The 14,307-nt window shown below is 42.0% G+C and overlaps 1 protein-coding gene across 1 annotated transcript; it reads right to left on the bottom strand.

Moving 5' to 3' along the window:
* Window positions 1-4,701: 4,701 nt before the first annotated feature.
* Window positions 4,702-13,881, bottom strand: LOC128779290 (olfactory receptor 7D4). The gene is made up of 2 exons (XM_053911753.1): window positions 13,739-13,881; window positions 4,702-5,651 (listed from the first exon to the last, which is right to left on the bottom strand). Exons 1-2 carry the CDS (start codon window positions 13,815-13,817, stop codon window positions 4,702-4,704), a joined length of 1,029 nt encoding a protein of 342 aa, XP_053767728.1. The 5' UTR covers window positions 13,818-13,881.
* Window positions 13,882-14,307: the final 426 nt, after the last annotated feature.

Here is a 14,307-nt window from a genome sequence, read left to right as displayed (position 1 = left end):
AAAGGATTTTGCAAAGTGTTTTGAATGGTGGAAGTGATTCCAGGAGAACTGTTTGAGGTCCCAGTGTACCTACTTTGAAGGGGACTGAGGCATCATTCTTCTATGTACAATGTTTCTTGCATCTTAGATCTTCTTTAATAAATGTCTCTATTTTTCCTATTACATGGGTGGATATTTTCTGGTCAGACTTTGTATGTGTTCATTTGCAGCATTATTTACATTAGATAAGAGTTGACAGCAGCCAAAGTGCCTGTCATTAGAAGAGTGGATTAAGAAAGCTGTTGTGCATTTACACAATGAAATCCTACATGGCTATAAAAAAATGAAAGAAAAAACAAAGAAAATGAAAATTTTATCTCTTGCAACAGCATGTATGGACCTGAAGCAAATTTTTTCTTTTTAGTTTCTCTTACTTTTTAATTTTTTTCTGTTTTATAATTTTCCTTTTTTGTCCTAGAGAGTATTATGCTAATTGAAATAGGCTGTCAGAGAAGGATAAGTACCACATAATTTTACTCATATGTGGAATTATGCATTGGCCCTATAAGAGGGCGCCTGTGTCTCTAGCAGACTCTTGTCTCTCTGGTGGACAGAATCCCCGCTAATATTCACAGCCAGATGTTATGTGGGCAACTCTTCCCAACTCTGGTGCTTTGGGCTGGGGAGCTCTGCTTGGCATTGAGAACCCATGCTTCACAGGGGGAACCTTTGTCATTGAGATATCCCTTTGGCATCTAAGCTGCTACTGTGGGAGCAGGGCTAGACTCTTTTGCATCTCTGCCCTTCCTTCCAGTTCTGATGTTGCTTTTTCTGGAAATCCTCGGTTATATGACTTCTGCTCAGCTAGTGTTCAGTTAGTTCCTAAGGTTGATTGTCTTACATTTTAGTTGAAAATCCAGTTTGGTCCTGGGAGGAGGGGACTGTACCTTCCACCTACTGTGCCGCCATCTTGGTTCAGTCACCTTTCTGTGTACTTGTTGGCCATCTGTATGTCTTCTCTGGAAAAATGTCTATTCAGATCCCCTGCTAATTTCTAAATTAGATTTTTTTTTTGGATTTGGCTATTCAGTTGTGTGAGTTTTTAAATACATTTTGGATCAACCCCTCATCAGATTTGCAAATATTTTCTCCTATTCAGTATTTGCCTTTTCATTTTGTCAGTGGCTTCCTTTGCTCTGAGAAGCTTTTCAGTTGAATGTGGTCCCACTTATTTATATGTGATTATTTTACCTTTACTTGGATCGACTTTTTGTATGAGTTTTGGGAGAACCTCTTTGACAATTTTTGTTGGTCTTTTGCAGGGGAGAGTGGGAGTAGGGTACACTAAGAAGAGAAAGGTCAGTGGGACAATCTATAGCTTCTGCTACTGTAGGTGGTCGTAAGTCCAAATGTGCTCTCTATGTTCTTAAAAAGCAAAATCACTCCTGGATGGAACCACTGATCTACCATGACTGAGAAGATTCAAAGAAAGTACAATGCAGATAAAAATGATGTTAAGGCCCTGAGCGATGTGGCTCAGGGGATTGTGTATCAACTATAAATTTAAAGGCCATGGGTTCAAATTCCAGTCATGGCACATACCTGGATTTCGAGTTTGGTTCCCAGTTTGGGCTCGGGTGAGAGGCAACTGATTGATGTTACTCTCCCTCTGTTTTTCCCTCCTTTCCTCTCTATGTAAAAATAAATAAATAAAATCTTTAAAAAATGAAGTTGCAGGAAGACCCTGGTTTTTCTAATGCTCAGACAGAAGGAATCTGAAATACCAGCCTCTAGCCAAGACAGTTGTTGCATGGAGAAGTCCTTAAGGCTGGAATAGAAGTACCAATATCTTTTGTTGTACAGACAAATGAAAAAACCCTAATGACCCCAATGGTCTGACCTCCATCTATGTAACAACTTATTTCTAGTAACTCAGGCATAGTTCCATGTATCTTCCTTATTGTCATACTCTCAAATGCCTCCTGATTGACATACTCTCCAGTTAAATTTCTACTCATTTTGTGTTTAATACTCAAGCATATTCTCCTATGAGAAGTTTCCCATGAATACTAAGTACTAGTGAAGATGTGGAAATCTGGAACTTTCATTAATTTATCATGGGAATGTAAATTGGTGCAGTCACTTGGGAAAACATTTTGGCAGTTTCTGAAAAAGTTAAATATAAATTCACCATATGACCCAGTAATTGCACCCCAAGATATCTACCCAAGGTAAATGAAAATGTGCATCAACACAAAGACATGTGCACAGATGTTCACAGAAGCACCATTGATAATATCTCCACACTGGAATATCGAAATGTTCATCCACTGTGAATGGAAAAGCAAAACGTGGAATGAACATACAATAGAATCCTGTATTTTAATTCAAAAAAGACAATATAGATACATACTCTCACATGAATGACCTTAAAAAACATGCATTAAGTAGAAGAAGCCAGAAACAAAAAGTCACATATTTTATGATTCAATTTATATAAAAATATCTAGAAAACACAATTTATAAAGACAGAAAGTGATTAGTGGTTTCCTAGCACTGAGATGGGAATGGTTATTAACCACAAGTGGGCAAAAAGGTATTTATTTGAGGGGTAAATATATTCTAAAACTGTATTTTGTTAATGATCACATAAACCTATAAGCTTACTAAGAATATTGGACTTGCTACATTAAGGGGTGAATTTCATTCATGTAAGTTACACCTCAATGAAAATGTGAAAAAGTTAAAAATATTAAAGTTTTGCCCTGGCTGGTGTGGCTCAGTGAATTGAACATGGGCCTGTGAACCAAAAAGTCACTGGATGGATTCCCAGTCAGGGCACATGCCTGGGTTGTGGGTCAGGTCCCTGATGGGGGGTAAATGAGAAACAACCACACATTGACATTTCTCTCCCTCTCTCCCTTCCTTCCACTCTGTCTAAAAATAAATAAACAAAGTATTTTTTAAAAGATTCTTTAAAAAACTTTAAAGTTATTACTGGAATTATGGAAGGTGAGTTAAGAAACTTTTACTTTTGTTTCAACAGGATCTAATACACACCAACATTCTAATGCTCATCACTCTGCATTGCAAACATCTGCATCTCTCTGGTTCCCTCCTCAATGTTTAGAGTAAGCAATGAATACACATTGGATTAAACTAAATGAAATCAAGGTGAAATGAAGCCTCATCAAATAAGTCTTTCCTAAGTAACAAATTATGGTTTTTGAGTAATTTTACAGACCCATAATTACTTTCTTTCTTTCCAAAGTCTCTAATTCCTTTCATTATGTTGTCTTAATACATCACATCACTACCACTGTATTGTTTTTTGTTCCTGCAGAAGTGGATGCTGAGCCAAGGGTTAATGTGCAAACACTATTGGAAGGAGCAAGGAACATGGACGGGAGAGAGAAGTGGATGCACAAAAGAAAATATATCAAAAATCTTGCACCATGTGAGGTACCACTGAGAATGAACAAGAGTTTCATCCTGTTGGGAAATTCCAGTAAATGGTACGAAATGTAAACCTCAGCAATATCCCAGATAAAGGATGAAAGATATGGTATACCCCACACCTCTCCTTCAAAAGGTGTAAGACATATTTCTCTTTGCTTCTGCTGCCACATGTCAGGCAAAGTAGTTCTAGCTGGTGTTGGATCTTGGTAGCCATGCAGTGGAGGTGATGAAAGGATCCCAGGGAATGTGGGAGGAACCATGGACTACTCCATGCTTCCTTGCAGACTCACTTCTAGCAACATTCTTCCCCCAAAGTGAATTAAGTTCTAAACATGTTCCACAAATGTGTAACTATTATTCCTGATGCAGTCCCACAGAGTTCCAAATAATTAAGACATGGGAGAAAACAGTTCTTATTTTATTGTATTCATTATTAAATGTTTTTGGTTATTAGAGGGCATATCTCAAAATTGCAATAATGGAAAACAAAGGTCAAAGAAAATAGGAGAGGAAGGGTGATGGATGGAAGAAACTATCACAAGGAGTGACACATATCAATGTTCCCAGGCAGTGCTTTCTATGTCATCTGAAGAAAACACCTTTCAAACCTAGATTCCTCCTTTGAAGTTGAAATCACATTACTGTTGTTGTGAAAGGTACAATAGCAAAGTCACTTGGCCACGTTGTAGTCCACCTGAATCTCAGTCTTTTCTTTTGAAAAGTGAAGTAAATGAGACACAATACCTCAAAGAAATGTTTTTAACATGGAATTAAGACATTCATGTGAAGAATCATGTAGAGTCCTGATAACGTAAGTACTTTGTTCTTAGTACTGTATGATTTTCACTCCATTTCTTCTGGAGTGAAAATTTCTTCTGGGAAAGAAAACACACACACAAGCTAATTAAGGTTAAGATCAGTGAGGTATGAGGACAACTTTCTGGGAAACAAAGTCAGCAGTTGATATGGTAAGTGTTTTAAATTTAAGTTAGAAATCTTAAGAATAGCTGCAGGATGCTGGCCAAACAAGGAGCATTGTGGACAGCATGTAGGGAAGAAAAATCAAAAAGATGTTTCTCAGGGAGTTGTTGAGAAGAACCACCTAGTACTAATACAAAAACAAAGAAAAGAGAAATGATCTGTGCTTTGGATAGAAGAAATCAATAGTGTCTTATAGGAGATAAAAAGAACCAGGATAGGTAAAATTGCAACATTAACCTTTGGGGCCCACAATGTACACTTAGTTCTGGGGCCAGTGATCCATCACAGAGAAGGTGCTGCTCGAATGAGGAGCCTTCCAAGAGCCCCCTTCACATCCTTGTTTCTCAGGCTGTAGATGAAGGGGTTCAGCATGGGGGTGACCACAGTGTACATCACTGAGGCCACTGAGTTTTGCAGGGAAGAATGGGTCCCAGCAGAACTGAAATAGACCCCCAGCCCTGTCCCACAGAACAAGGAGACTGCAGTGAGGTGAGACCCACAGGTGGAAAATGCTTTATATTTTCCCCCTACAGAGGACATTCTCATCAAAGAGGAGATGATCTGAATGTAAGAATAGAGAATTCCAGTGACAGGAATCACACCCAGTAGGGCAGCAATCACATACATGAAGACATTATTGATGAAGGTGTCTGAGCAGGCTACCTTGAGAATCTGAGCCAGTTCACAGAAGAAATGTGGAATTTCAGTACCTGCACAGAAAGTCAGTCTCCTCATCAGTAGAATGTGAACCAGGGAGTCCCAGAATATGATGAACCAACACAAGAGAACCAGAAGGCCACACAGGCGAGAGTTCATGATGACCAAGTAGTGCAGGGGGTGGCATATGGCCACATACCGGTCATAGGCCATCACAGTCAGGAGGAAGTTGTCCATTCCAATAAAAACTGTAAAAAAATACACTTGAATGAGGCATCCATTGTAGGAAATGGCTTTGCTTTGTGTCTGAATGTTCAGCAGCATCTTTGGGATGGTGGTGGAGGTGAAACAGATGTCAACAAAGGACAGATTGCAGAGGAAGAAGTACATGGGCGTGTGGAGGTGGGAGTCTGAGCTGACAGCCAGGATGATGAGTAGGTTCCCGAGCATGGTGACCAGATACATGGACAGGAACAGTCCAAATAGGATGGGTTGATTCTCTGAGTCTTGGGAAAATCCCAGAAGTAAAAAATCTGAATCCCTTGTTTGATTTCCTGTTTCCATGTTGCTGACACCTCATGTAGATGATTGAGGAAGGAAAATAGCATGAAATAGACACTGGACCAACTCTGGATTATTCCTACTGTTTTTATTTATTGAAGCAAATAACTAGGCATTAAAGCCTTAACTACAAAATTTGGGGACTGTATATTCTGTTATTTGTTACAGAATATAGAATTCCCAATTCTATAGTCAGTTAGTTATTGACTAACCGTTGTCATTATGCTCTGGGACACTCACCCACCTTCTTTACCTCTGTCTTAGAATTCTCTCTGAACAGTTCAGAGCAACCTTGGAACTCAGAGATAAAATGGTTTGAACTTGCTCTAACACAAATGTGGAGCATGAGGTATGGTGAAGCTCAGCAGCTTGATGTGGTTTACCTGCCTTGCCTGGGACTCAGAGAAGGGTAAGACACCCATGTGTCAGAGGTGAGAAAATTTGAGAGAGTATCTCACATATCTGACCAGAGAACTGGAGTATGAGTAAAAGGTAGGTTTACTTGTCAAGAAAAAAAAGGAAGAAAAAATATTTTCACCAAATAATAAACCACATTCTGTGATGATTAAGGCTTAATGTACCAGGAACCAGAAACATCTTGTAGAAACAGGGCCTTCATCTGTGAAGTTAAGCAATTGGCCAAAATGTCCAAGGAAAAGGGGATATCAAGGCTCAAACCGTTTCAGTACCCTACGATACTACTTGAAACGTCACAAACAGAATTTGGAGTCACGCCATCTATGATGTTCATTAAATACTGGGGGAAGAGAGTAGTTGCATCAGGATTCACATAGGAGCTCGAAGGGGTGAGAGTCGGATTTGCACTCACAGTTCAGTGATGCTTAGATTGGGGCTGGGCACTTGTGGGGACTCATTCTCAGCCCACCTACCTCTGACTCTCTTCACCTCAGAGCCTATGGGTCCTATAAGCAGACACAGAGGAATGAGTATGACAACCTGGGAGAAGGAATAACATGAAACCATACAGTGATTTGAGTGTTCTCCTTTGCTCTGTTATCAGTGTTTTTCTACACTTGCTGTTCTGTAAGGCCCCTGACTGCACAGGAGAACAACGTTGGTTGTCGTCACTGTCAGTCTTCTTAGGTATAGAAACCAACGTGGGAGGGGAGGGCAGGGGATCAAACGGTACAAACTTCCAGTTATAAAATAAGTAAGTCATGGGGATGTAATATATTGCATGGTAATTATAATTAACACTGTGCTCCATATTTGAACATTACTAAGAAATTAGATCTTAAAAGTTCATCACAAGAAAAATTTCTTAAGTATGTATGGTAAAGGTGTTAACTAGACTTATTCAGATGATCATTTTGCAATGTATATACAAATCAAATCAAGTTATGTGCCTGAAACTAATTAAATGTTATATGTCAATTCTATCTCAGTTGAAAAAGTCCCAAAGCTCCCAGTGTCTCTGGAGTGACAAAAATGGCCATATCATACTCACTATCTTTAGCAATGGATCTTTATTCTGACCCTTTGGGGGATGGGCAGTTGGTAACAATTTCTTGTGGTTTCATATCATTTGAGAGATATTCTAAGGAAATTGTCATGACACATTCTAAATTCTCTTGACTTCTAGTAAGTATGGCTTTCTCTCTTGCTTGGATGTTTACTAAGCAGAATAGGAGAGTATGTGGGAGACGCCTGAGATTCTGGATATTCCCTGGAGTGTGCTTTGTGTTCACAGCATCAACTGCATTGGAAAAGAGGAAACAATTTCATTTCTTCCCAGTCTATTGCAGGGATTCCTTCCTCGTCTCCAGTTTCATCTTTGGTTCCTCCACAAAACAGTCTGACTGAGATTTCCAAAATGGAAATTGGATAATATCACTCTCCTGCCTAAGTTCTTTGAATTTCCTTTGTGTTGCCTGCTGAACTCATCCTAACTCCATGTATAACATGGCTCCACTGTAATCTCCCAGCCATATTTCTTACGACTTCTCAAATTTATCCTCAATTCTGATAATTTAGAAATGTTTTTCTTTGTCCAGATGGGCCATACTCTCTTCTTTCTCTGCTACTTGTCAGGACCTTCTCCCTTCACTTAAACCTCTCCCTACTTCCTTCTCCTCAGTCCTACCTGTCTCTACATACATGGCACAGGCTCTCACCTGCTTAGGTAATTCCCAACCACCTCAGTTCTCAATACTAGCTGAGTTCTTAGCACAAAGGGCACTCTTTGTATTGGTTGGGTGGCAGAATTAATAAATGGAAGAGCTTATAAACAAATATTTCCTTTCCCGTAGCTCACCATATAGTCCCTGGGTATCCACTACTATAAAATCTTTATGACTTCTTACCCTGAAAGAGGTCAGTATATGGAAAGAGGATGTTGATGAAGAAAAGAGAAAGGGAGACAGAAAAGGAATATAAAGCTGCTGCTCACTAAATAGCCACGTCCTCTTCTCAGACCTGGGCAACACGCATTCCCAGTGTTGATCCCTATCAGGTCCAAACAATTCAGCCTATTTTCTCTTGTTCTTGCAGCTCACCTGGGCTCTTCACCCAGAGTAGCACCAGCAACTGTTTCTCCAAAACCCTTGTCTGAAATACCTGCATACACACCCCTGACTTTCTGCCTTAATTATCCAGAGGCACAAACAGAAGATGACTGAGACTAAACAGCGAAATGACATGTGTATGAATAATTTCACAACAGTAATTGTCACACAGGTACTTTTCTCATATTACAAATGAGGCCATTCATTATCTTTCAATTCCCCTCCTGGAGGCCCCTCAACATTCATATTTTCAGTCCTTTTTCTTGCATGTGAAACTGCCAAACACTCTCATCCCTGTATGAGCAGACACAGTCTCCTTTGTGTTCTCACCCCAAACATGTGAAGATCCATTTTGCAGGAGAGGAAAATAGTGGGAAAGTGAGTGAAGACACCAATTGTTTCCCTCTGGTTCCAGGACCTGCAGAACCTGGCAAGGAGAGATCCAGAGGTAGGCAGGTTGTGGACCAATGCCCCCTCCCTCCACCTTCCCAGTGCTACTTTAAGCATCACCTCATGTTTGACGCTCATCTTTTTGGGCTGATATGCAACATCCTGGTGCAATTTCTCTCTTCTTACAAGAACAGCAGGTCCTCAAGTGAAGAAAGTAGGGACAGGCTTAAGGGGAGGGAGAAGGTCCTGAGAGTAGCAGAGACATAAGAGAGTATGGCCCATCTGGGCAAACAAAAACATTTCAAAATTATCAGAATTGAGGATAAATTTGAGAAGTGGTAAGAAATAAGCCTGGGGGTCATGTGGAGTCATAATACACCAAAGAGTTCGGAATTTCTTCTTACAAGCACAGCATGTCCTCAAGTAACATTATTTCATTCAATGTGGTTAACATTGTTTTATTCACGTTGTCAACATTTTAAAATTCAATATCATTCTGTTCTAAGTTGGTGAGATGCTGTAGGAACTTAACCCTGTTTGTATTCATTAGATTAACCTATGGTAAAAATAGTTTGTATGTGTTTTATCACAGTCAGGAACCCAAGGAGGACTTTGAGGGAGGACATAGTGTTTTCCATGAGCACCATGGAGGACAGTATTAAAATTCTTTTTATGACTTTGCTGCTGGGAGGAATTGTTAAAGAAGTGGTCGGTCTCTGAAGCTGGACCATCTCCTCAGCTGCATGTTGCTACCACTGAGGAAGAAATGTAGTGGCCATGAAAACCTTCCAATTTTAAGTAGTGAGTGTGTTTGATAAAGTACAAGATGGATTCATTTCTAGGATTGTAAATATTGCTTCGTTGTGCCACATAAAAAGACTGAGACAGTGAGAAATATTCAATGAAGAAATACTGGAAATGAGGGAGAGAGGCTAATGACAATTCACCTTGTTCTGATGGACAAAGCCAGGGGCCTGGCTGCTGCAGGGTTTATCCTGAGGTTGTTGGAATTCACATCCACCACAGTGATTTTTTTCTATAAAGTCCAAACTGCAGATGCAAAAGTAGCTGAACTATGGTTTAAAGAGTCATGAAATGAATAATAATGGTCATCTTTAGAAAGAGTTTCCCACATATCAGAAACCCTTTACATTAGGATCAGAGGGTAGGAATCAAAAGGGGAGGATACAGCCCTGTGTCAGTTTTACTTTCCACTTTACTCATGCACCAAATAAATACGTCCTGTTCTCTGTCTGGTGTTTCATGGAGGTGGGCAGTTTGTTGAGCCATACTGGGAAGTAGAGAGTTGACTAGGCCATTTTTCAGACACCAAAGATCTCCTGAAAGGCACTTGGCAAGAAGGACTCATTAGGGACAGGCTAGGTGTCACCTATTGGGTATGGTTGTCAACCTCAGGGAGCCCGCCTTCCAGAGATGGATGCACAAACAGGCCATTGTAATACAGTGACTTAAATGGTGGGATAAGGGCTGTCTGGAGAGTGGGACTCTGAGAGAAGTCCCAAATGCAGCCTGGAGTGATGGAGTCAGAGAAGAATCCCTGGAGGAAGACATCCCTGGGCAGAAGTTAACAGGTGGACTGTTGAATATGGGCTCTCTTGGCAGAGAATAGGGCTGGGGAAAGACCACGCTTAAGACGCAGCATGGGTCAGAGCTTTTAGCCATTAGCTGAAGCACACTGTGGGGCACAGGGACAGTGGAGAATTAGGACAAAGAGGTGACCACATCCCTGAGAACTTGAAAAGAATAATGGAGAAAGTTTGAGGCTGTGGAGGAAGTGCAACCAAAGGAGGGGCATGATTTGTATCACATTTCTCCCTGGTGTCTGGAGTAAAGATGGATTTAAAGCAAACAAAACTGGGGGCAAAGGAAATGGGGTGGTGAAATCTTATAACATTAAGGTTGAAGAACCGAGTCACTTAAATAAGAGGAACAAATGTCAAAATAGATGACGAAATAGTTCTGTTCTTGCTAATGATTTCATGTTCTTGCTCCAGGATGAGACTAGACTCCCAAGTGGACTCAAGGTAAACTATGAGAAAGGGACAGGCCAGTTCTAGTGTCTCCCAGAATTCCCAGAACTGAAGGGTAAGATGTCAATAAGGTGCTAGATGTTGGACTCTTGTACATCCTTCACTTTCCCTCTCTCACCCACCCCATCCAAGTCTTTATACACTGTGGCCCTAGATACCAGAGAACTCAGACACTTCTTTCTTGAAGGTCCCTAATGAGAACTGTGGATAAGGGTGCAGAAGGAGGGGAAGGGCAGACCCTTTCTGGGAACAGGGGATGTTCCCAAGTAAGTGAGGCTGGCAAAGAAGAATTAAGAAAGATCCGTCTAGGCCGAGTGAAGATGGAGGCTCTGGAGCTCTTGGGCCAGGTAACAAGGGAGAGGAAGAAGATCAAGACTTCACTGTCATGATTTTTAAATCTTTCGTGCATGTCAGTTACGTCTTACCATTTTCTTTATATATATTTTGTTTATATCTGTTATGTTTTTTTCCTTAGGCATTCTGCAGTTTTTATGATCATAAATGGTTTTTGTTTTCTATTATATGTTCTAATTGATATTTGCTATGGAATAGGAATTTATTTTTGTTCATTGGTCTTTTATTGCACTGCCTTCTTGTAACAGGGTGCAGCCAAGAGGGGGGATCCCAAATGGGGATTTGTAAGGGGGTCCTGAACTCAAGGTGTCCAGGAAATATTAGAAAAATATATACACGATGGCCTCACCCCCACAAGTCTGAGCTTGGGGGATGGGACACAGGGAGCAGGGCCATTCAGAGCTGTTTTGTATAGCAATAGCTTTGCAGCAAACCTCTAGCATGGTCATTTAACATATCTATAACATTTAACTGGTTTCATAGATATGTTAAAGAGCTGTGGCTATGCTTTGAGCCAGGGGGATGGAAGTGACTTCCACCCAAGATGTAACTGGGAGGCAACTCCCCCTGGTTACAGGGCCTGCATGAGAGCTTGGAGATGATTGGCTCCACGCCATGGGGCCACACCTGCCCAGACTTACTATGGTAGCCCAGTAGAGCTGGAAGACTACGGGAATGCAGGCAGGTGTAACAGATTGTAGGAGGAGCTGGCAATGGGGCTGCAGAGGAAGATTGTTGCTGGGATTTAAACCCAGGCGCAGCAGCCATGCCCAGGGGAGAGAACCACGTGGCTTTGACTAGAATCAGGACCAAACGGCTTTGGGGTGCTCCCTTTTGCCACGTGGCTTAGGCAGCAGCTGAGACTTTACCTGGAAGAAAAGGGGAGAAAGGATTCTTGCTGGTGGGCCAGGAGAAGGTGCCACATGGCTCTGGATTAACTGTAGATTGCTGCGGTGACAGAGTGGATGGTGCCTTAACCCCGGACTTTTACTTCTTTTCCTGAGATATGGTACCCCAGACTGGGAAAAGGGGAGAAGGAAGGACTGTACATTTGTGGGTATTCTAAAGAACTTTAGTACTTTCATGAAGACAATAAGTCATCACTCTAAGTCTGTATAACTGTTACAGAACAGACCCTGGGTGGGTGGGGGGGGCGTGAACGATATACCATTATCAAAAGGACGCCCCTTTGTTCTCTGGTGGTTCCTTCCCCTCACTAGGTTTGCCTTGCCCGCCGCCAGAAAAAGACGTTTCTCAATGCCAGAGATTTGTGAAAAGGAATTATTTATTCAAAATTTATACAGACTTAGAGTAATGACATAATGTCTTCATTAAAATACTAAAGTTGTTTAGAATACCCACAGACTCACACAGTCCTTCCTTCTCCCTCTGCCCAGTCCGGGGTACCGTATCTCAGGAAAAGAAGTAGAAGTCCGTGATCCAGGCTCCTGGCACCATCAGCTGGGTCACTGCCACGATCTCCAGTTAATCCAGAGCCATGTGGCACTTTCTTGTGGCCCATCAGCAAAGAGTCCTTTCTTCCCTATTCTACCAGGCAAAGGCTCAACTGCTGCCTAAGCCACGTGGCAAAAGGGAGCACCCCAAAGCTGCGTGGTCCTGGTTCTAGTCAAAGCCACGTGGTTCTCTGCACTGGGTATGGCTGCTGCGCCTGGGTTTAAATCCCAGCAACAATCTTCCTCTGCAGCCCCATTGCCAGCTCCCCCTACAATCAGTTACACCTGCCTGCATTCCCGTAGTCTTCCAGCTCTACTGGGCTACCATAGTAAGTCTGGGCAGGTGTGGCCCCATGGCGTGGAGCCAATCATCTCCAAGCTCTCATGCAGGCCCTGTAACCAGGGGGAGTTGCCTCCCAGTTACATCTTGGGTGGAAGTCACTTCCATCCCCCTGGCTCAAAGCATAGCCACAGCTCTTTAACATATCCATGAAACCAGTTAAATGTTATAGATATGTTAAATGACCATGCTAGAGGTTAGCTGCAAAGCTACTGCTAATACAAAACAGCTCTGAATGGCCCTGCTCCCTGTGTCCCATCCCCCAAGCTCAGATTTGTGGGGGTGAGGCCATCGTGTATATATTTTTCTAATATTTCCTGGACACCTTGAGTTCTGGACCCCCTTACAAATCCCCATTTGGGAACCCCCCTCTTGGCTGCACCCTGTTACACAAATTTAAATGAATAATTCCTTTCCTTTTCACCAATCTCTGGCTTTGAGAGTTGTCTTTCCTCTGCTGGCAGGCAAAGTGAACCTGGTAGGTGGGGGGGACAACCAGAGAAAACGAGGGGGTGCTTTTAGTAATAGTATGTGGTCACCCCCTGGGGTCTGCTCTGTAACATTCTTGACTCTTGTATTAGTACCAATAAATTGTCATGAATGCTAAATAAAAGACTTCACTGTAAGGACCTAAAGCTCTATCAGCACCTGGGGGCAGCCATTTGCACACCAAAGACTGGTGACTGTACCCCTACACAGCATTATTGTGGGAAGTGTGATGGTGTCAAAAGGGACTGCAGGTTTAGCTTCTGCCTCCACGTTCGCATAATTTCCATCACCTATCTAATCAAATAACATATCACTGAAGGAAAAGCTCATCACCCAATGGAAACTTCAAACAAGGAGTCTAGCCATTCACCCTCCCAAGCAAGTGACCACTAGAGCTCATTCTCCACAGACAGCACAGGGTTTCCCCTGCCCTGTGCTCAACATAGTCAATACCCTATTCATCTACCACCCCTTTTTCTTATTTCCTACAACACTTACTGGGCTCCTCAGGGTTGACAGTGTGAATCTTGTTCTTCCATGGAAGGTGGGTGATGTAAAAGGAAGGTCCGTCCTCCATAATAAGGGTCTTGAGCCTGGCATGTGGGACAGGGCCTGGCTGTATCTGCTGGAGAAGGCATGGGTGTCTTAGGTCTGTCACAGGAAAGCCTTGGTGAGTGACTATAAATTGATACGTTACAGATTATGTGGCCCTGGGGGCAGATTCCCCTCTGAAACTTGTTAGACAAATTAATCAATGCCTCTTGGATTCCCTAATCAGGGGACTCCTCAGGGGCAGGGTCACAAAGGAAGGGGTCTCTGTCTTGTCAATTTCTTATCTCTGAGTGACTAACAGTGGGACCAGCTGTGATTCTTTTTCTCTGGGAAGAGTCACTCTAGTGTTTCTTGGATCTCCTCTTGGGAAAATGTGTCATCATTTTATTTGTTTAAATATTTGTTTATGCCTTATTTATTCATTTGAGTGAGACGAAAAAGAGAGGGAGAAAAACGTTAATGTGGGAGAGAAACATCAATTGATTTCCTCTTGTAGGGGCTCAGTCTGGTGGCTG

The sequence above is a fragment of the Desmodus rotundus genome, chromosome 9, assembly GCF_022682495.2.
Source record: "Desmodus rotundus isolate HL8 chromosome 9, HLdesRot8A.1, whole genome shotgun sequence".
Taxonomy (NCBI): Eukaryota; Metazoa; Chordata; class Mammalia; order Chiroptera; family Phyllostomidae; genus Desmodus; species Desmodus rotundus.
This window is presented reverse-complemented; position numbering and strand designations above follow the sequence as displayed.